This window comes from Chaetura pelagica, unplaced genomic scaffold, assembly GCF_000747805.2.
Source record: "Chaetura pelagica isolate M959 unplaced genomic scaffold, ChaPel_1.0 scaffold472, whole genome shotgun sequence".
Lineage (NCBI taxonomy): Eukaryota > Metazoa > Chordata > Aves > Apodiformes > Apodidae > Chaetura > Chaetura pelagica.
The window spans coordinates 1,297,480-1,319,933 of record NW_009952566.1 but is presented as its reverse complement, the minus strand read 5'-3'; the positions used below and the strand labels follow the sequence as shown (position 1 = coordinate 1,319,933).

The 22,454-nt window shown below is 40.1% G+C and overlaps 1 protein-coding gene across 1 annotated transcript in view; it reads right to left on the bottom strand.

Moving 5' to 3' along the window:
- Positions 1-10,186: 10,186 nt before the first annotated feature.
- The window catches only part of AFTPH (aftiphilin), a 34,769-nt gene continuing 22,501 nt past the window's right edge, over positions 10,187-22,454 (bottom strand). The window contains exons 6-9 of the mRNA XM_009993440.1: positions 22,350-22,410; positions 20,603-20,686; positions 16,520-16,643; positions 10,187-10,729 (exon numbers count right to left, since the gene is read on the bottom strand). Of these exons, the coding sequence (XP_009991742.1) occupies positions 10,585-10,729; positions 16,520-16,643; positions 20,603-20,686; positions 22,350-22,410 (414 nt within the window). The 3' untranslated portion in view covers positions 10,187-10,584. The remainder of the gene's footprint in view (positions 10,730-16,519; positions 16,644-20,602; positions 20,687-22,349; positions 22,411-22,454) is intronic.

Below are 22,454 nucleotides of genomic sequence, written 5' to 3'. Positions count from 1 at the left end.
CTCTATTTTTGGGGAGCCTACAGCAGCAGTGGGGTCTGCAGTGCTTCCCATCAGGCAGGAGAGAAAGGCACACCACGTTGAAAGTAGAACATGAACTCCCTTGTGATCCTGCCAGCATTCCCTTGTCCGCCTCTACCTGTTTGAGTTGCTGAGAAGAAACTGGAGCCTATTATCAGGCCTGCTTCTTTGTCAGGTGTTTCTTTGATGTAAATTCAACCACGATCAAATGTGCTGATCACAACAAACAGCCACAGAGTAACAAACATGCAAACTGCACAGTGACCTGCAGAGATTAGAGCAACCGAGGCTGTAGACAAATCAGGAAGATTAAACACAAATGAGCTATGAAGTCTTGGGAGAAGTACCCAGGGAGACAAAAATAAGCAACGCAGACAGAAAATAAGAGAAAAAGGCAGAGCAGAGACAGAACAGACCCTACCAGTGCATAAATCAAAGCCTTCCCCCACCTCCCAAAGCTTTTTCTGTACCCTAATGCTCTACTCCAAAGAAGTCAGCATTAGGCTTGCTGCAAGGAAGCAGACTGAGATAAACCCTTAGTACAGCTTTGCTGTATTTTGCCTGTCACTCTGCTGTCACTGCAGAACCAACTCAGCCCTTATGGAGGAAAAAAACTGGCATGATTCCCCCCTCCACCCTTTTCTTCTTTTTGTGCATGTCCTTCTCTCTTTCTTTTTTAAAAGCTTCAGGAGAGCAGCTGACAGGAGTTCCTTGTGATCAGAGCTATCCTACTAACCTCAGTGGCACCTTCACTTAAAACCCTGCAAATCCAAGGGAAGTCTACCTGGAGCTAAGGGCACTACCCATACCCATCTTCCTGCAGTGTAAAGTTCCCCAGTGTAGAAGACCAGGAGGCTCACAAGGCCAGAAAGTCACGTACCTGTGTATCAGATGGTGCAAGCCTTGCAGCTTCTCCTTCCACTTTACGTTGGGGATGCATGTGCTAAGGTATGGTCTGGAGTTCCTCACATGCCTCATGCTGTTTTGAACGCACCACAAACGTGTCCCCGCCTGCAGCACGACAGCATCTTGAAAGGTATCTTTAAAATTTGGAGAGTAGGGCTATTCTTTTGAAGGTGGAAATATTTCCCAGTATGGCACTGCATGACTTCGTTTTTCATCTGTTGCCAGTATCATCACCCTGCAAGCCCTCAGATTTGAGGACTACTACTTACGGATTTAGGGAGCACTTAGCAACGTGCCAGGTGGTACTGGACACCCAAATTAATGGAGAAAGCAACAGAGCACCTGAGAAAGTAATTTTCTACTAACAAAACTTACTGCAGCTAAATGAGATCTGCTGCTTTACCAGGGGCATATTTATCCTTCAAATTCTGTAGCTGTAGGCACTACATTCTGTATCCCTCAAAAAATTGACTTCTCTAACAGCAACACTGGAAAATCTGTAGAAATCATCCTGTAAACATGATAAAATCCCCCTTGCCACTGCATACTAGGGCTCTTTACACTGTAACTTGTAAACCAGGCAAGTGGCATTGTGTTCACACTTGCAAAACAAGAAGCAATTTCCAGCCCTGCTGATCAGAAGTAGTAGAGTAAGATCAAGATGTCAGCAAGGCAGATTTCTGCACATAAAGCCTATTATTTGCTAATGAGATTTCAGCTGCGATCCTCCCCACTACCATCTCCTGGGACCAAACCACACTTCAGAGCTGAGAACGTTCAGAAGCAAGCCCTGAACTGCCTCCCCTAATGCTGTGGTGCTATTAGGCTGGCCTGGATAGTGCTAAACCTCACTGGTGTTACTTAGGTTCTAGTTTAAGTGTCCATCAGTCCAAGTCTGGTCTGACTGTTCTTTCCTAGGGGTTTGCTATATTTCCTAGCACATATAAAATACAACTCAAGAGGTAACACACCAACTTAGCAGAGCCACTGTCCACATGCAGTTTACAGAAAAACTGCAAGGGGATCAGCACACGTTTCAGAAGACAAAGGCAAATACCATCTTTCTCACCAGGACTGGGGTAAGGCCTGCAAACCCTGCAGAAATTTCTCAGAGTATCACTATATGCAGGACCCCCAGCTGCTATGCAGCACTGCCCACATGAGCCAGGGGGTGCTACGGTACTAACAGCATCTGAGGGGCTAACCTCATCCACCTTGTTTTCTTAAAACCTGCTCAACTCAGCCGTTTAACCTGAGCAGGGCTCAATTGGAAAATTCTGCTCTCCTTCCCACATGCATCCCTAATCTCAGGGGAAAGTGGCTTTCATGAAGAGGAGGAAATTCAAGCTCACACAGCTCAATATGTCACTAGCTTTCTGAGGCAGACTAACCTCTAAAGTGCCAACATGGTCCTCCAGTGCACTGTATGAATGAGACACTGGGAATAGGAGCCTGTGCCAGCTGCAGTGGCCCTTCAAGCTGGAAAGGACACAACTCCCTACCTCTTTGGTCCTGGACTGGGGGAAAATTGGCTCAGGCCACCTTCTGAATGAAAGAGCAGCTTTCCTAATGACTGAGCTCACACTGCCAGCCTGCTAAGGAGCTGCATTGATTGAAACCTAAAGGACAGCTGTTAGTTTCTCTCTTTCCACCCTGCTTCCTCTTCCCTGGCCAAAGGAGGAAGAGAGTTGCCAGAACAAGCTTTATCTAGGTGGGCAAGAGAGAGAGAAAGGGAGAGGACACCCCTTCAAAAGGAAAAAGGAGGAAAAATTGTACCCTTCAGAGCACAAAGCATCCATACAACTGCTCATTTTGCCACTGTCAGGGGGAGGCAGCTCAGTCCAGAAAGAAAACAGAGTAACCTGCAATAGTCCTAACAGCTGCAAAACACCCGCTGCCAGCTGCAAGTTGATTCTTAACTTGCTTCAACATTAACTGAGTGACAAAAAGCTTTAGTGCTCCTAATGAAAACACAGTCCCTACACACATGAAAATCACACAGCCACAAAAAACCCCACACTTTTTTGGTGGTAGACTTCGTGTGCAAACAGCTTCCAGATCCAAGTTTCTAAGACTGGAACAAAATGTTTGATGAGATTTGGGGCTGAGGAGGGAAAGCAAAGGGAGGGTTTGAAGGTGTGGATGTGGGACATTTCATGTCTGCTTCCACTTTGTTTCCAAAACAGCCACGCTTTTGTATTTGTGCTTAAGACTCCCTGTAGTTTAAAAGCCAAAATGTGATCAGAGGCGGCCTTATGGATGTGGAGCCAGCCTTTGCATGTTTGAAAGAGCCTGCTAGATACCTTCTACTCTGCTCTGAACTCCTGTGGAAGCTGCTCTCAGACTCTTCTCCAAGGCTGTTGTAAGAAGCTGAAGGGCCTCAGGCAGAGATCCAGCAAAACTTGTTGCCTCATCTTCTGTAAATTCATTGGACTGCTGAGCATAAAGGAGTAAGAAAATCAGCAGTTCAACTACTCTTCTGAGTGTCTGCACACAGCTGCCAGCATTCCAGGCTTCTTTTTCCTAGTTGAAAAAGACCTGAAAAACCAGCTCAAACCACTGCAAAAATTCAGTTGGTATCACAGCTCTGCAGACCTGAGTGACAGCCCAAGGGGACATGAGAATAGACACTAGACAGAGCCAGTTCTGCCATGACCACACATATGCCTTCTGCACATCCCCACCATACATCAACCTATTCCTCTGACCATATAGCTGACTTTGGAAAAGCATGCTGGGATGAAGCTGTGTGGCAGGAGCAGCAGGATTGCCCTCCTTTTCCCTGTGTCACTGTGGCCAACACGTGTTGCTACCCCAAGCAACAGGACAGGTCCTGACTAGCATGTTCTTTTGCATATTTATACAAACAGGCTGCAGTTAACAATTTAGAAATATCACCGGGGACTAGCACTGGAAAAGCCAATTTGTCTGTTTCTCTTACTACTAGAGCTGGACTCCGCAAGAGAAAATCCCCAAAGAGGCATGAGGTGCTGCAACAACACCACCAAAAGTGGTTGGAGTGGGATGGGAGGGCGCATTCTCCCCAAACACAGGTCCAAAAGACCCACCCCTCTGCAGAGCCAGGCCAGCTCTGGCACAGCATGGCTCATTAGGACAGAGCTGAACACCACAGAGGTCTTTACAGCTTGTATCACAGCAAGAGTTGTGGTGCTCTCTGCATTATGGCACAAGGCCACAACTACCTGAGGGATGCTGGGCAACTCCTTTTCCTACGAGGCATCCTCCTGAGCCACAGGAGGCCAGTCAACCAATTAAAGCCTGATCCAAAGAACTTGCTTTTTTCTCCTTGGGTAATGCCTTCTGAAGACCAGCTCAAGCGAGACAGTATTTCCTGCCATTTATAAGATTAAGGCTGTCTTGAAAACCTCACCTGGCTTCAGTAAGCTGCCCTCACTGCAGTTCTTCGCTGTCTGAGGGAAACAAACACCAAGTGTTCTATCACTTAGAGATTTAAAAACAATTGAGACATTTCATTGGAAAAGAAGAAACAAAAGGCACAGACAAGGCTGCTGAGCTGAGCTGAAACTGCCCCTCTGCTTCCCCTCCCTCCCAATTTAATAACTTCATTGACTTAAATATAGGAGGTGAGGCTCACACAAGGACAACAATCCCAGCAAGAAACCTACTTGTACTGAGGGGATTTGCTTGCTAGACCGGGTGTCAACCATGCAGATGCTTACAGCATGGGACTGCACGCGCATACATGCTAATAAACATCCAATGTTCCAACCCTAATGAGTAAGGATCCATCATAATAGCTCAACTGCCAACATTAGCACAGTGGTAGCTGCTCACAGCAGCAAACACCACCATGGTCACACAAACAATGAGGACACAGGTGGAAGCCCAGCAGAGCACCTTACAGTATATAGCCCAAGAGGGTCAGCTTCATTTTGATGCCTCAGTTCAGCTGATTGCACACATGGGTACAGATTCTAAACATACAAAACTATGCCAAAATGATTATGAAGCACAGGGAAAACCATGCCAGAAGGATCATTAAGTCTGCTTAGGCAAACATTAAAATATATATATATATATGATAACTTAAATTTGACCCTCCTTTGAATTAGTCTTTGTTGCTACAGAGTCTCCTTATTTTGTCTTCCACAGGAACACAGTATCTTTTAGTTCAATGTGAAATATATTTTTTGCCCCTACAAATAGTCCCAAGTCTTATTTAAGGCACACAATCCAGCTCCTATATGGAGCACAGTATTAGGAACCAGATGTATGCCCTAACGTTAGGTAAGTACAGTCCTGTCAAAATCAGTAGATCTGCAGAGAAAGATCCAGAGCCCCTAAATTAGGAACACACCTTTCTTCAGTGACCATATAGTGAATCTAGATGAAGGAGAGTGAGCATTCCCCACGCCTTTGAGGTGCGTGACACCTGTATCAGCCAACTCCTTCTCAGATATTGCTGACAAAATACAAAGAGGAGCATGGTATTTCAAAGTTAATCTTTGCAATCTTGCTGTAACACAGGGATAAACACGTTTATTGCAGTTTTAAGAACAAGGTGACAAGATGAAAGTAAGAGCTCCAGCAGTTTCAGGTGCTTAGCACGTGCACCTGACCCTTGGTGTTGCAGAACTCTGACTGTATATCAAATGAGCAAAACCTCCTAATTCCTTCAGCTGCATCCCAGAGGAATCAGCATTTCTGCACATCCCAATCCGGAAACTCATGCTGGGCACCAAGTGACAGAAATGTACAAGTGACCTCCTGCAAAAGAGATGGCATAGCCAGCTGCTTCAAGCCAGGAGACCATTGCACTCCACTCTCCTTCTCAGTCATTTCCACATAAGGCCATCCTTTCTCTTGACTCTATGAAGCAGGGATGCTGCAGAGCAGTTTCACTGCACTAGGCTGATTCAGAGAATAAATCTGCACAGGGCATGAGGCAAGGATTGGGTGAAGACAGCATGATATGCAAGTAATGACTGTCACACTGCAGATGCATAACAGGACTACAGCTGCAGATTCGAATCACAGCTGCAGAGATGAGCTTTTGAGGATTCGAATTTATACCTACAGTCTGGATTTGTCATGTACCTCCTTATTTAAAAGTAATTTTTAAAAAAGGTCTTCTAACATCTGGACTTGTATCAATGCTAAAATAGGCACCAGCAGCTTCATCTTAAACCCCTTGCATTTGCAGTCTGATTTTCTACCAAAAATAACTGACAGCAATAGCGGGCTGTTGCAACGCGTGTGACTTACACTCAACCCAATGGGCTTGACACGTTTTCTCTGCAGTATAATAACACAGAGGCTTGGGTCTCTAAGGCTGTTCCAGATCTTGGAGAAAAGCAGTCAGTGGGCACAGTATGTGTGCCTGTAATCCATCCCAGGCTCTCTCTCCTCTCCAAATGCTCCTGCTCCTCATGCTTGTACCCTATTTTCTTCACCACCTGCTCTTCCTATAGCTATCCCAGCTGCCTGCACTCTGAGTCCTGCTTCACCTTCTTGTTTCCCCTACTCAGAGCTTCTCCTGAGCTCTTGCTTGCCATTTTATTTCAGCTCCTCCTCACTCTGTTTCAGCCCTCTGAATTTAAATATGCCGTTTCTCCCCATCTCCTTCCATGTTCTAGGTTCACCTAAGGGAGCAGACTCAGCTGCTGGCTGCCTTCAGTGACTGTGCTCTTCAGCACAGAGATTAGATCATGCAAAACTTCTCTGCTTTTGTAGCAGACACTCCTAGCAGGTGCTATGCAATTATTAGATGACACATGCTTTTAGAAATTATTTTCAGGTGTATTTTGCAACAATCCTTCATTTTCAGACTGCTCTGAAATCCGAAAGGTTATCATGCAGAGGCGCAGAACTGTCACAGAAGAGTTGCACCTAGATATAAGCAGTGTGGCCATGGCTGATTGATATACCTCTACATGCACTGGGCTAAGCCTCCCTTGCATCCTAGAGAGACTAGCAGATATTCAGCCAAAGTGCAGCAGCCCTGCAGTCCAACAACAAAACTTCCTACATACTGATTTCATTACCAGCTAAAATTCTGTACCACAATCCAATGTGAGAAAGGGTTAACTTGGATACATGCTAATTGCATTTGAGGGCATATACATACATTAGTTGTAAGCTTTGTTTTTGGCATCTCAAAAATTAATCTGTCAAGCTAATGATATTCTGAGGTGGCCTTCACATTTGAAGTGCTGTGGGAAGTACAGCACTGCTAACACCTGCAGCAGGTGGTAATGTTCCCCGTAAGTCAGTGCTGAACTGCTGAGTGTTGGAGTGCAGTCTTGTGGATAATACAGGCAGAGTCCAGCTCTTCTTAGCAGTCATTCAGGGGCCTGCAGCTTGCTTCACAGTGGGAGTTTTGGACTTTGATTCATGGCCATGTTCCAACTCAGGCAATTGCATCTGAACTGACTGTCCTCTGCTGCTTCTGTTGGATGAGCACATAAGCTCCTCACTATTAAATGGCACTCATTCTCAAGTGAATGTGATACACACTGACATGTCTGATGACAATGAACAGCAACATGTATGTGCAGAAAGTATCAATTACCATCCTGCCCATAAACGTACTGGCAAGATTAAACTAGATAAAGCATGCTGTGTCAATGGGAACAGCATGGAAGGACAACCCTAATGCAGCCAGATCTGCTAAACAAAACTTTCTGCTTAAGAAGAGAGCTGCCTGTGCAAGACAGAAGGAATGGAGAGTCTGCCTGTCCACCCCACAACTGGCAAAAAAGGGGGCTTAAGCTAGGGGACAAAAAGCAATGCTACATTTTAAGGCAAGCAGCATCCACCTCAAAAGACTGAATTTAGACAGAAGATTTATGCCTTTCAGCAGTGTGAAGGTTTGTGGGATGTAATTTTTTTGTTTGTTTGGCAGAAAGAACATAAAAACTCCATAAACACACTCTAGGTAGTACCAGGTTTCACAAAGTTTCAGATTGGTACATCAGTCACAATAGAAATCTCCTTTCCCCCCTGCCATTTCTCCCCCCTCCCCCATCTTCACAGGCCACCAGTACCGCACTTTGAGACTAGAAGACAAATGGGCAGCTGCTTCTAGAGGCAATTGTGAGGAGACTAAAGATCAACTTGCAGCTGGCATTTCCACCCCCACCTCCCCCTAATACTTCAGTCCACTTGCTGCCAGACAAGGACCATGAGTCAGCTCCTAAACGTATTCTCCTTGAAACAATAGCTACAGCTCTGTGCTGCAGCTATACCACTACTCCAGCTCCAAGGGACACGCCACAGTTATGAAAACAAAAGGACTGATTTTAACCTACAGCAGCCCAACATTAGAACAGAAAGATATAATAAGCATGCACTAAGAATACGATGTTAAACCTGTGAGATTAGTAAAGCTAATTTTTACACGAAACAGGCATTAAGTCAGTGCTGTAATGAAATTCTGCAGGAGGAGCAAACAGACATGGTTTTGGGGATATATGGTAAAGCAGATGGCTTTTGCATAAACCTTTTCAGCTATAACAGGGTGCAGTTTTATACCGCAGCTTTGTATGCTGCAGCGCTAATTAGAGGGCAAAGAAGCCAGTTTAGCCTTTACAAATTAGCTTTATTACAACTGCAGAAGCAGCTCCTTCAATTCTGAGTGACCACCACTCACTGAAACTTCTGTGTTCACAAATGTGGAACTCCAGTGCTCATCTCTCAAAGATATTCCCCCCCAGAAGAAAAAAACCCTTCCTTTTGCAAGGACAACATTTCAGCTTAGCAGCTAATGACACCAAACTCAAACTTGAACTTTTCTGCCCCAGGTGCTGTCAGATGATAAAAGATTCAAAGAACAGGTAAGAAAATGCACTGGAGATTTCTAAGAACTAGTTGTGACCACTGAACACTTGAAGAGCTGTGGTCATAGCAAAGGTTAGACATGGAAGAGTCTGTCCTCATGCGAAGCACCCTCAAGAGATATCAGCACCCAGAGCATGCCTTACCTGCAAACAGTAAATTGATATCCTCTGAAGAGATGTTGCTGAAAGAGCTACAGTGCAAGCTAAAATGTTAGGAAACTGGAGGGAATGCTACCTTTACACTTTTATTTCTAGCTAAGAAATGAGCAAAACCAGTTGTCCTATTTAACCTCAGCAGAATTTGTTTCTTACAGCTGAGCATTTTCAATCTCTTTGAAGAAGTCTCCAACCCAAAACACTGACATGTCTTGAGCCACACCGTCCTGCAAGCCAGAAGGCAAGTTGGAGACAGAAGTACAAGACTACATCACACCATCCATGTTCAAAGAGACAGGACAACTAAAGAGAAGTCTGCTTCTCCTTCTGCACAACCCTGACGTGTGTGTTTTGTGAGACTGCACAACACAAATCCAAAGGTTCTACTGTTAGTGCAGTGCATCAATGTTACCATCAACAGAAACGTGCAGAACGCATATGTTCTGTATAAAAAGATAGCAGACTGTTTATATGTAGCTTTTAAATTATTTTATTTTGTGTAAGCTAAAAGGAAATTTACACACTTAAATCTCAAAAGACCTTGGGCATGCACATCGACCTTTTTTAGAGGTTCTTCTACATAGCTCTCTTTTTTCCATAGGAATTTCCCCAGACATTTACAACCCATAGTTTTTTCTGTATATACAGCCTAAAACCATAGCAATCTATGATTATGTCATTTTACACTGTGCAAAATCAAACAGGAATAGTGGTACAACAGAACATAAAAATTTTTAACAGGTAAATTTCATTGTAAGACATTCATATAGTTTTGGTCCTTCTTTTCCAAATCAAACTGATTAAAAGCAGACAACCTTCTAATGACCCCAAAAAAATCAAGTGTTTAGACAGTGATCTATAACTGGAACAAGTTACAGACATCATACCTTTCAAAAGACAGAGCTGTACTATTGAAGTTTAAGAACATAAAATTGATCAGCCAACCAATCAAACTGGGGGAAGGGATAGGGAGAAGAAGAAAAGGAAAAACACATCTTAAGCTTGTTAAAATACTAAAGAAATTATTGGGTTTTAAAGAAACAACAATAACTGAAAACCCGCATAGGGACAATGTAACCTTTTGGTTTCTCCCAGCAATACGTATTTTAATATATGCAGGAAAGAAAAAGATGCTCAATGCAATCTGAAAACCTTTAAGGGGGACTTCACTGATTGTGAAGATCAAAGTTTTTATTTTTGAAAACCCGCATAGGGACAATGTAACCTTTTGGTTTCTCCCAGCAATACGTATTTTAATATATGCATGAAAGAAAAAGATGCTCAATGCAATCTGAAAACCTTTAAGGGGGACTTCACTGATTGTGAAGATCAAAGTTTTTATTTTGTGTTTCTAGGATTTTTTATTTTTTTTTAAACTTTTTAAATTTTTGTAAGAAGGACACCACCAGTGTATTTCACAAAGACATAAATGTATACACCCCAGCACAACAAAAAAGAATAGATCTTCAAAAAGATTTACCCCCAATTATTTACATTTTCTCTAATATAAATTTAGGACTCCAGTATGTAAATAAATATACATTACTATGTATACCTTTCTAGTGCTGCTTACCAACAAATCATCTGAACTTGATTTTTTTTTAATTAAAGCAAGATTGCTTTTTACGACCCACATTGGGAAGAAAAAAACCAAATCAATAGAAAACGTCCAATTCACATCACTTTAGTCTACCTTTTCTTGGCAGCTTGTTGAAGGTGTTAATGTGGCTGGGAACATCAACACCTTGGCATGCATGAAAGTTAAGTCAGGAAGGCTAGAAATCACCTTGGCAGCCTCTTCACTGAGATGTTCTTCCTTTTTAGATTTCCTGTTGAGAAGAAAAGAACAAAGTGCATTAAACCACTACCTGATATCCTTTGGATCACTGAAAACCCCACTGATTGAAGTCATGTTCTGGCAGTCTGTCTCCTATTGACAGGCACTTCTGTAAACTACATGATCATAGTCTTATGTTATATACCTACCTGCCTACCAACAAAATATTAACATAGAAAGTCAGCAAAATGTTCCTGAGTATTGTTACAAAGGAAAATATGAAGATTTCCCATTCAGATGCTAATTGTTTTATCTATTTCCCCTTTTTCTGAGCAGGCTCCAGCATTCCATTCTGGGACTAACTCACTTGAAGAAACAATCATGCCCATATTCTAGGGATAAGACAAAAGGAGCGTTAGCTATAGACTACCTAAATCCAGTATAATCTTTCAAAATAAAATGGAAAAATCTTGAAAGAACATTAAGAAGTTACTAAACATTTTACAAGAAAAATAAAGTAACTTATGTTTTGTTTACGACATGACCGTACATCATACAACTCTACATAGTGATCTACAGCCCCTTACTTCCCCTAGGGCTTATCAGCAGCAAAAGGTAGCTCCCAACTTGTAGCTACTTGCTTTGAAGTGCAGTAGTATGTGTAGCCATAATGACATACAAGAGTGTTTGGGAATCACTGGTGTTTACTTTGCCTTTTGCATTATTCACAAGAATTACTGAGCGCAAATGAATAAAGAGGTCTGAATCCCATGTCACTTGATTCTCACTATTATGCAAGAAAATCACATTTCCTAAGTAAAATGAAGACTGGCTCAGACTGCGACAGAAAACTCCCTTTCCCTGCCCAAACATACATACTTCACAAACATCTGGCTTATCTTTGAAGAATGCTGCCTATCACTAGAAATACTCAGGTTTTCCATCAAACATTATTCTGGTTCCAAAAAGGCACCTGATACACCCTGCAATGACATTCAAAATTCTAGCTAAACAAGCTTCCCTATCTTTGGGGCAAAAAACTGAGTCGAAAGGCTTGAACCAAACAAACTGCCTTTCCCTAGAACATTTCAGAAACTTCTTTTCTACATCTTGTCTTTGTTACAAACTTTAAACCGAGCCCACGAGAGGGTAATCACCACTCTGATCATGAAGCAGCCATGTACTTATATTTTATTTTGTCAGCACCCATCAGGATTGTTTCCTGAAGTGATCAGACATCAGGGAAAAACAAGGTGCTATATGTTTGCTTCAGCAGCAGTCTCAGAATTCTTAGCTAGGAGGAGAAGAAAAAAAGATCTGGAGTCAAACTCATCCTTGACATCAGTGATCATTGTGTTGACACTGAACTATCACTTTTGTTTGCTACTTGAAATCTCCACTTGATGAAAGATCTCTAGATGAGGCAGCCTAGATACTAAATCTGACTTTCCTTCACTACAATAGCAATATTTTCTTTTCTCTGCTGCAGTGGAATTTCATGAGCCACTGACTAGGCAGATTACCAAAACAAAGCTGTGTGCTGGATTTATTGAAGGAATAAGCAGAGAGCCAGTATGTGCCTTCTTCTCTAACAACTTCACAGTCAGGTCTGTTTGCACTCAAAGGACTATCTCTGAGCTGTTGAAATGTGGTTGTCACCCGCCACTGTGTTATCAGTATCTGGTGCCACTATTAGTAATCACTTACCACAAGCCTCTTAAAGGTACAAACTCCTGGTCATCAAGGACTTACAGCTAACAAAGGAGTGTTTGACAGAGGAAGCCAAAGGAAGAGGACTGACTCAGATCTGCATTAAAAGGAATTCCTGTAATTGTTAATCAGGCACTGAGATGGAGCTCACACACTCCTTGCTATTTATATGCTTCTTCCTCCTCTGCTCAGCTGTGGCATGCCAAAAAATTGCACTGCTGGGTCCCAGAGGCAGTGCTGCATCTTATTTGGTGGTCACAGGCAGGACCTTTATCACAGGACTATGCTATTGCTCTTGCTGTACTCACGGGTCTCTGCAACATCACCACAGAACATGCATACCAGTGAGCACAGTCAGATGGGAATCTCACCCCTTTACTGAATGCTCCCCTCCTGGCTGGAGGCCCTTTGCAATAATTTATCTACTTCATGTGCTCTGTAAAAAGTATCTATAAAGAAGGACAGGCTAGCACACTTAAACAACGATTGCTATGTAACTATAACCAGGTTACAGCTATAGATATAATAGCTTGATAAAGAGTCGCAAAACACTTAACATATTTTTCAAAATAATCTCAGTTCAGAAAGGAATAAGGCAGACTAAAATCTCCATTCCTCAATGGATAGGGGCAGTTTCCTCAGGAAGATAAAACTGGACACTGCTAGCATCCTTCCTGGGTAACCATCAGCACCTTGGTAGCAAACATCACCAGGGCAAACACTAAAGAGGTACTCACTAACTCTCTTAACTTAAAATACAAAGTAGCATCATCACATCAGACTGTTTTTACCCTTACAATGTACCAAATTGCCTAATAACTGTGATACCTTTTGATAGAAGCAAGAGAAAGAGCAATGTCAGCTGCATTACCTTCAGTCACCACTTTTGCTAAAGATGCTCCCCACTGTCAAGAGACTTGCTAAACTGTTGTTGTTGGGGGGAGAGGGGAGTGGGCATTACAGAGCTTCTACTCATGCACTCCTAATTGCTAGCTACCGTGGCTAACTGAACAGACACCCAAGTGGATTGTCAGTGGCAGCTGTACTACCTCTGTCTGCTTTGGAACTAGAACTTCTGAATACCAAATCATTAAAGGACCCAGCCCTGGGTCAAAACACAGCCCCTGCCTACTCAGGTCTTAAAACTACCTTTTAGAAAACACTGCCCACATCTACCTCTCTTTTTGCACCAGGCTACAGTTCCTACCAAGACAGAAGGGATGTCCTTACCCAAGCAAATAATTTCAAGGCCCTCTACCAGTTGGCATGAATTTTCCTTTTCAAAGGCATCTTAATGCTAAGCCACATGAAATTAGCCAGACTGACAGGGAGAAAAGTTGTTGGAAGAAAATTCAGCAAGAAATAGAGAATGCTCTGTTGATGCATCACTGACACCTCACTGCTCTGTTTTGCATTCCAGCCCCTGCAGTGTTCAAGTCTTTCAGGAATCTCAGTCATCACGTGTTTGCAAAGGGTTTTGCAGATAGCAGCAGCAAGGCCAGGCTCTAACAGCAACAATGAGTTGATTAGAGAAATGCACTTTAAAAATCACTCTGTAATTAAGAGTTAGCCTGCTCAATCCAACACCACCCACAAGAAGTAATTCCAGTTTAAATGAAGGTTTTAGCCATTTCTTGGAAAGGTACCAGTGCTCTGCTTTCCTTCAAAAAGACAGCAGATAAACTTTTGATCTCTGCCAATTCTTTGGAACCAGGCAAGGCTGCACAGTGTCTCTCAGCAGAATGCTGCACCAGATCCCTGACCTTCAATGCCTACTGTTGCCATCAAGGTTTCAGGCTCAAACTGAGGGGAGAGTTTCCTGTCCTCTCCCAGCATTCTCCTTAGAAACTGACTTCCCAGCTTTAAGTGGTTGCTTTGCAAGCAAAAGATGGGGCTATTTCAGACAAAGATGACTGTTCATATGGCTGAACAATACTATTTTCACTAAAGTTTAACCTCAATGATCCTGAGTTCAGACAAGTTACACACAGGCATAGAATAGCTGTAGCACAACTGAAGTTGACACTGGCCACATCTTCCCTAATCAGTTATCATGAGTGGCTAATAGGCCATATTTCTAGACTGGCACATGAATGTCTTCCTTGTTGAGCTGGCTGCACCCAGCCACTCCTATTTTAAAAGTCTCTGGTTCATTAAGAATTAAAAAAACAACAAACCTAATAAAAGAAAAACAGTTTTATTAGAAAAAGCTAGCATACTGCAACATACTTGGCATACTGCTGAGATAAGACCATCTCATATCTCTGAAGGTTTCTAGCTGAAAAAACACAACTTGAAATTTTTTAAATTCAGAGTTGACAAAAACATACAAAACGTATTGAACAGTGAAAAATGTTGCTTTAAAACAGCTAATTGTTACGTGTGTCTCAACTTAACTCTGAACACTGAGGTTTCCAGCCTCTTCCTACACCCCAATGTATAAGATCTAGAATATCTTCCTATCAGTAAACAATACTCTCCAGAATGGGGAAAGAACTTTTGACATCTAGATAAAAAGCTTCAGCAGCACAAGTAAGAGCTTTCAAAAGTGCACTGTGGAAGCATTGGAAAAAAACCCCACAATCCTCTCCTATCAAAAAAACAGCAATACAGAAAAAAATTAAGGTCAATACTAATTTAAGCAAAGCAGACTTCCTTGTTCCTTTGTAAAGAAAAAACACACAAGCAAGCAGGGACAAATCTATGAATGGAGCTAAAATAATTAATAAAGATACATTTGAAGTTTGTTTGTCCTGCTGTTTATTTGTGGTTACTTTTAAATTAGACTGAGAATATGTTACAAAAATATTTAAACTGTAACTATGTTTTATAATTAGTAAAAGTCAAACTTCCCCACTAGAGTATCTTCAGAAAGAGTATATGCATTCCATGAATAGAAAAATAGGCAATCCAAAAGCTGAGATGCAAAAATCAGGATTGAAGTGTGGAGTTCCCTCTGCTGGTTTTCCCTTGAAGTTTCATGGCTTGTTGGAACTTTTTTATTCCAGTATTCAATTTTAACACTTTCACTGCAGGAAACGGAGCAAGATAGTTTTCTCAATGAAAGAACATAATTTAAAAGAGCTCTTGATTATCATAGCTTTAGTAATTAAGAAAGCCAGCTATTACAAACTGCTACATTTGCTAAAGCTCTTCAACTGTGCCTCCCCTCCAAGCATGGAAACGCATCTAGTTTTAGAGTGCTGAACAAACTAAAGCTCACTTATGAACAAGAATATGTCACTATCTATTACTTGCAAAACAACTAATATTTTTTGCATGTTGAGGCATGCACTTCCTCAACAAAATAAACATTTTACATGGTGAAAATCACTCAGTGATACCTTTAACAGGCATACACATTAGTTACATGTTAAGATGGTCAAGGATCCTACTGCTAACATACACATTAAAAAAATAAACCCAAAGAACACAAGCTTATAAATGGAGAGACTATTCTGTACCCATTAAACAGGCCAGACTTCAAGGAATACACTAAAGGCCTTATATAGGTCCTACCTATTAAAAAAAAAAAAAGTACAAAAGAATATCATGGGCTCCATGAAGCAGAAGAGACATCCTGAATCAACCACACACTCATTCCTTAACTTGCAGCACCAAAAGGAAAATGATGTTTGGTCACTCAAGTTTTAACAGGTGCTAGAAATATATGAGAAGGGACAAATATTGTAATAATTGTTAGTCAGTTTAACCGTTTTACTTGTGACATTCCATATCTATAAATTACACAGAGGACCTAGGAGAGTCTTCTGTCCCTAAGCCCTAAGTCTCTGAACTGTGTGGTTCAGTTTAACCTTTCATTCTTAGGAATCCGCTCTGTTCTTTGGAAAGTTACTTTTTCTAGTTCAGTCTTTGACTCTAACATTTTTTAAGTCAGGTCCTGGTGATGGCCATCTTTCAGCTCATGAACTATTTCACATCTTATTTTAGAGTTATGATAATTTCAAATATGAATTGTAGTACTGTGAATTTTATATTTAAATTTAATTATTACATTTAAATCCTTTTGGTCATTCAATAACTTCTGACCTGAAGTAACACACACACTTACTCCTCACATTTCATGCTACCCTTAGACAAAGAAGAAAAAAGTGCAACAAAGAGTATCTACCTTGTGGACGTGCTTGCCTTCTCCACTGTGGACATGAGTCTTGCAAACGCATCAGTCACTCTGTTGCTTGCATTGGAAGTTTCCAGTTTTGAGGTGGTCAATTCATACAACTCAGGGTCCACACCTTATAGTATAAAATTATAATCAGTGATTGTTGGAGGGAAACACAGCCATCATTAGCCACAGAACAACTTGTAAGAGACTGGTTTCTGTAAACATCTGAATCATTTATAATTTCAAGATACATGAAAATAACATGACAGAACACGTCTCTGTTCCTGGAACACTGTCCTCCCTCCGCACCCTTCTTCAGTAGCTTTTACAGCTGTACTAAACACATGTTGGATCAAGTCTGGCATACAAGGTCTCAGTCTAAGAGTAAACAAAACAAATTTCATTAACCTTTTAGAGTAAAACACCTGTAAAAATGTCAGCTGTGTTAAAGTGGATTGTTTCAATTACTTCAAATCACCTGTTTGTAATAAGAGAGTGCTGCTTGTTAACAGGGACCAAGTCCTGAACAAGAGATTACACACAACACTGGCATGCATTAGAGTGCATTTAGTATCTTGCTTTCCACAACACACTATGCTAAAAAGAATTTAAGTGAGGAAAAGCAGCTTTAATGATACATACAAGTGGAATGGCATTGAACAAATTACATACTGATATGCATAATGTCACTGAAACCTCTAGTCTATCCTCCCTTTTAATCTTTCAAGTATTTATAAAGCATCAAGTATCTGGATGTTTCAGCCTTGGTTTCTTAACTTCAGGCATCTTAACTCAGATGCTAAATTTTGACATCATGTATGTTACAAATGGATTTCAAATGTTACCAGCAGGAGTAGTTCTGAAAACAATGCAAACGATGGAAACCTGCATACAAAAAACCCAACATAGGTATGGGTGAAATTCTGCCTGCTTAATATAAAACATTATATCTTGGTAGCAAGTAGCCCTAGAATTTCCAGATATTAAGTAGGCTTTCTTTAAAAAAGTCTCAAGGAATCAGAATTATCAAAATAAATTCAGCTGATAAGACTATTGCAATACATTTTGTTGCTCAGAAGCATTTTAAATTGCTGATATTCCTCTAGTTGGTTTCAGCTATTTTATGTCTCATGGTTTTAAATGAAGTGGACATATGCATCATTAAAAAGTATATTTTTTTTCCAAAAACAGCATAGAATTTTTTGTCCAGAAGCATCATGTTTTACAGACACCTGTGTTCTAAACAAGCATAACACGAGTGCCAGCTGGTGTGGATGACAGAGGCATTTCATAGTACTGCAGAACAAACACTGCAAATACTTGGACATGATGGTCCCATATAACTACCCAATATAAAACCAGCATTTCTGATCTGTTGTACTGATGCTTTTACCCAGTTTATTTGCCTGGATCAAGACACTTTCAGAAGTACTCATGAAATACCAAAAGATGACTAAATTTAAAAAAATGCCTGTGCCTATAGACTTGCCTTTTCCACTCAGTAACTGCAGTACTTTGTGAACTAACAGATGAGGTTAATAACCCTCATGCCTGCTTTGCATGGACACTCCCTGAGCAGCGCCTTGAGTATTCCTCAGTTGTGCACAAGTTTACCTTTTCATTGTTAGGAAACTAAGCCAACCAAAAAAGTAAAAACAAGAAAATCATCTGGTTAAGCTGCAGGAGCCGAAGATTTGCTCCTTTTAATGAGTTGATTAGAAGTTAATCAGTTCCAACCTAGATTTTTTAAGTCTGGATTTTCCAAGTTTATTTCACCCAATTTAACGCAAAACAGCAAAATATATGCTGTCCTGAGACCAGTATACCAAAACTGTAAGTAGTGTCAGATGTTTACAGAACTTGAAATAGGAAAAAACCCAGCTACTCCATAAAATATCCACTTTCAAACAGGAAGAGGAAGACTTGAAGAAATACACTTTGACTTGCAGAAGCCTGCGAAATCCCATTAAGGTACAATTTTAAAACTATTAGAATCAAGGAGTCCTTTGACATGCAACTCTGAAACAAATGCTAAATGCAGCCTTGTAAGTTACATCGTTTAAATATTCACATTTACAGTCTTGAATTCATTTTCATTGTACTGTGATGTCACTGCTCAGTTTACTGTTCTTTAGGCACCTCTTACTCAGCTATATTTATGTTAAACTATCAACAGGCAAAATAAAGCAATACACTAAATCTGTGGGAACATACTAGAAATGAGTAACTCCCTGTTCGTGATGTAGAATGCAAATTTTCATAGGAAGTGATTTTGACTACTGATGAAATCAAGCTGAGAAGAATATAGTGTAGATCTGTCCTACAAAAAATTAAGGTCTTCAGAGAAAGAGCAAACTTCTATTAGTACTAAAAGTTTCTTCTTTAAGCCAAAAGATTTAAAATTTTGTCTTTCAATTGTTTTAGTTATTTTTAAGAGTTGCATATTCTTCATTTTATTCAAGTGATTAGAGATTACTTAAGGGAAGCAGTGCAAAACCTTAATGAGATATTGAAGGGAAGTTAGCCAACCAAACCCCACACAAAGCTCCTAAACACACACACAAACACACGAGCTGCAAGCCAAGAAACAAATTACTTTCCCAGAAACAAGTCAGGAGGAAAGAAAAGCCAAAACAAACAAAAAAACCCCCAAAACAACAACAACAACAAAAAGGCACTATAGGGCATACCAGGGACAGTGATTATACCTGTAACTTGATGAAACAATAACATGAAACAAACAATGCAATAAAAGGCTAAGAGAGCATCCCTCCAGTAATCACTTCAAGTGTGCACAGTGTGAGGACACAAGAATGTACCCGTCTGCAGGAGCAGTACATGCCCTGGGTACTGATGACTTCTATGTTAATAGACTTGCACACACTTACAAAAGAATCTGTAAGACTGAAGTACCTTGAATTTGCTACCTATGGCTTTCACAACAAAGCTGCTATCTTTTATCTGATAACAACATTTCTCAAGGGTGGGGGGAAAAAAAAAAAGGACATTTGGAATGTGATGCCTCAAAACTGCCTTCAATGATCACATTACAAATAAAAAAGCAGGTTTTTTTAAGAACAAGAAATACAATAATAATTTTAAGTAGTTATTTGAGATGTGGGAAAACCTCAAACGTCTTAAAAATTGATTTTTTAAAAAATTAAAATCACTAAGAGGGAAAAAAAAACCCCTTCCTATAGAGAAAGTGATTATCATGGCTTCAGGCATTGTATTGAAATACAATAAACATTGAAAGAACGTGTCTTATCTACTTAACCTATGCACGGGAAAAATCCCCCAAATGTTCCCTTAACCTTCTGCAGAAATTTATTTTAAGTGAAGGTTTTCAGAAGCTCGTGCAAAATAGTCAGAGCATGTAAAAGACACATGATAAATTAAATTACTTTCATGTATTATTCAATGGATAAGTTGGTATTTCCATCTCCTTTTTAAGGGAGTAAATTGCAGTGCTTTGGTTGTACAATTAAGGTTCATGAACTTCTAATGTCCCACAAACATGCAACTATCTTTGCTTTTTATTATGAATGTTGTTAAAACACTTATTCCACTTCATCACAAAAGGAAAAAGTTTACAACCTCCTGGTAGCAGCCAACACCAGCAGGGTTATGTGTTAAGCCTCTTAACTTCATATTCATACGTAACTTCCAAATAACACCATAATTTTATAAGTTAAGAGACATTCTTTCAGAGGAGAGCACAAGCCTCATTTTTTGGGCGTTGTCACATCTCCAGCAATTTTCAATTTTTCGTAAGTGTTTAGAAAAGTTAACTTTAAACATTTCTCTTTTGGAACAAGCGTTTTAACATCTTATTTGCAAGAGCGTAAGAGCCATTCATTCCTTCAGCATGTGACGAATGCAGAGCTGACAGTACCTTTGAAATACTTGGCACTTGATACAAAACATCAGAAAACAGAACACAGATTAAAGGAAAAATGCAGGAGAAAGACATCTTAGAGAAACACACTGTAAAATTTCTCCTTGTTTATAGGAAAGTCAAGTGATGTGCTCATGCTTTTTAGTAAGTTGTTATTACTATTACATTTGTGGTTTTAACACTCTGCTGACCTGGGATTGTGGTGGTGCTGCTAGAGCTACTGTCATCCACGGGCCCAAAGAAATCAAGGTTCAGAAGAGTGGAACCTCCACTAGCTTGAAATTCAGTGACCGTGTTGGTAGGCAGCCATATAGAAGGTAAGCCAAGGGAGGGGTTTATGTGTAAAAAGGGGTAAGACACACACTTGAACATGCAAGTTATAATTAGTACTCAGTACGCAATTTAAAAATTGACATGTAAACAATGCTTACAGTATTAGTTTGTACCTTCTAAAATGTTAACAACTTAATTCAGTGCACATTTCCTCATGTACAATGCAGCCAGGAAATCAACACTAGTAACTTTAAAATAGATATATTTATTTCAATCTAAAATGAAAGAGAACCAGCACGACCCAGAGAAAAAGATGTGATCACTTAAAGGGAAACAATATATAGGTCAATTAATACTTAGAATACAGCAGGCTTTTTCTCCCCTCACTAAAATTGAAAGCTATTCTTTCATCAGACTCAGCAGATCCCCAAATAGCCAACAACAACAACAAAAAACAAACCCCAAAAAACCCCCAAACCAAAACAACTTTAAAGTTTTATTTAGCAGCTTTAAGCTATTGATTATAATTATCTTAAGTAAGTGTTAATACAGGGTAACAAATGCCACTCTTCCTCACTGGTCAATTATACTGTTCCCCTTTAGTACTAAATCAGAAATCAAACCAAGATACATTTTAAAGAAGTTGTTTGTTAAAAAGAAATCATGATGATTGACTGAAGTAATAAGACACCAGACAACAGCAAAAGGGTCCATCCAGGCTTTCCTTCAGCACCATGATATTGCTATCCAAACTTTTAATCCCACATGTTCTGAAACAACCCCATGAGGGAACACCAGTGAAGTAAGACATCCAGTTTATTTTAGCCTGCTTTTAACAATTAGTGTTACAAGTTAATTGCTGTTAACAGGCTCCTCATAAAGGTATCAGTTTCTTTACAGGTTTCCAGTCTGTCAATCAAACAAGTTTCTAAAACTTGTTTTATTTCCTTTGCATGCACTTACATTTCTGAGACTTGAAGTGGTGGCACAACTCACTTTGCTATTAAAATAGATAGAGATGAAGGATTTTTTAAATGTGATTACTATATACATTTACAGATACAAATAAGTTCATAGCTACCTCTTTAATAGATTAGCTATAATGAGCTCAAATGTAAGCAAAGTTGGTGACAGATGAAGTCACATTTTTGAAATACAAAATTATCGGTAAACCCGAAAACTTTCAGCTCAAGAAGTGTATCTTTTGCAAACAGTTTGTGGTTAAAATATTGTGCTTTGAAGTAGCCACTATACACAAGTTTGTCATTCAAAGGATGTCTGAAGAGATAGTTCATTGGTGAAAAATACTTTTAAGAACCCATCACCCTAAAATGCTCATTTGTTCAGAGTTTCATTATAATCTGCAGTTATACATAATGAACTGTTAATATTGCCACCGTGTCATTAGCAAATGGCAGAAATTAAAAAGAATACTTAACTTAGTATTTTTCAGACTACATAATATTTCACATAGGGGCACAGTTAATCAGAAAGAAAGCCTGAATTTCCAAAGTTAGAAGTAAGAAATAAATATTATATATATTTTATATATGTGTGTGTGTGCGTGTATATTTAAAAAAAATAATCAGCAGATAGATGTTTGTCTGAACTTTGTAGCTTTCTTATCTCTAGCTCTGGTGCTAGAGGCTCTACGGAGAGACGTACCATCTAAAGGGTTAGTAAGGCCACTGCTACTCCAGTCAAACTGGACAGGTGGTAGAGATTCCTAGAGTTGAAAAGTCAGAAATCAGATTTTATAGTCAGTTCAGG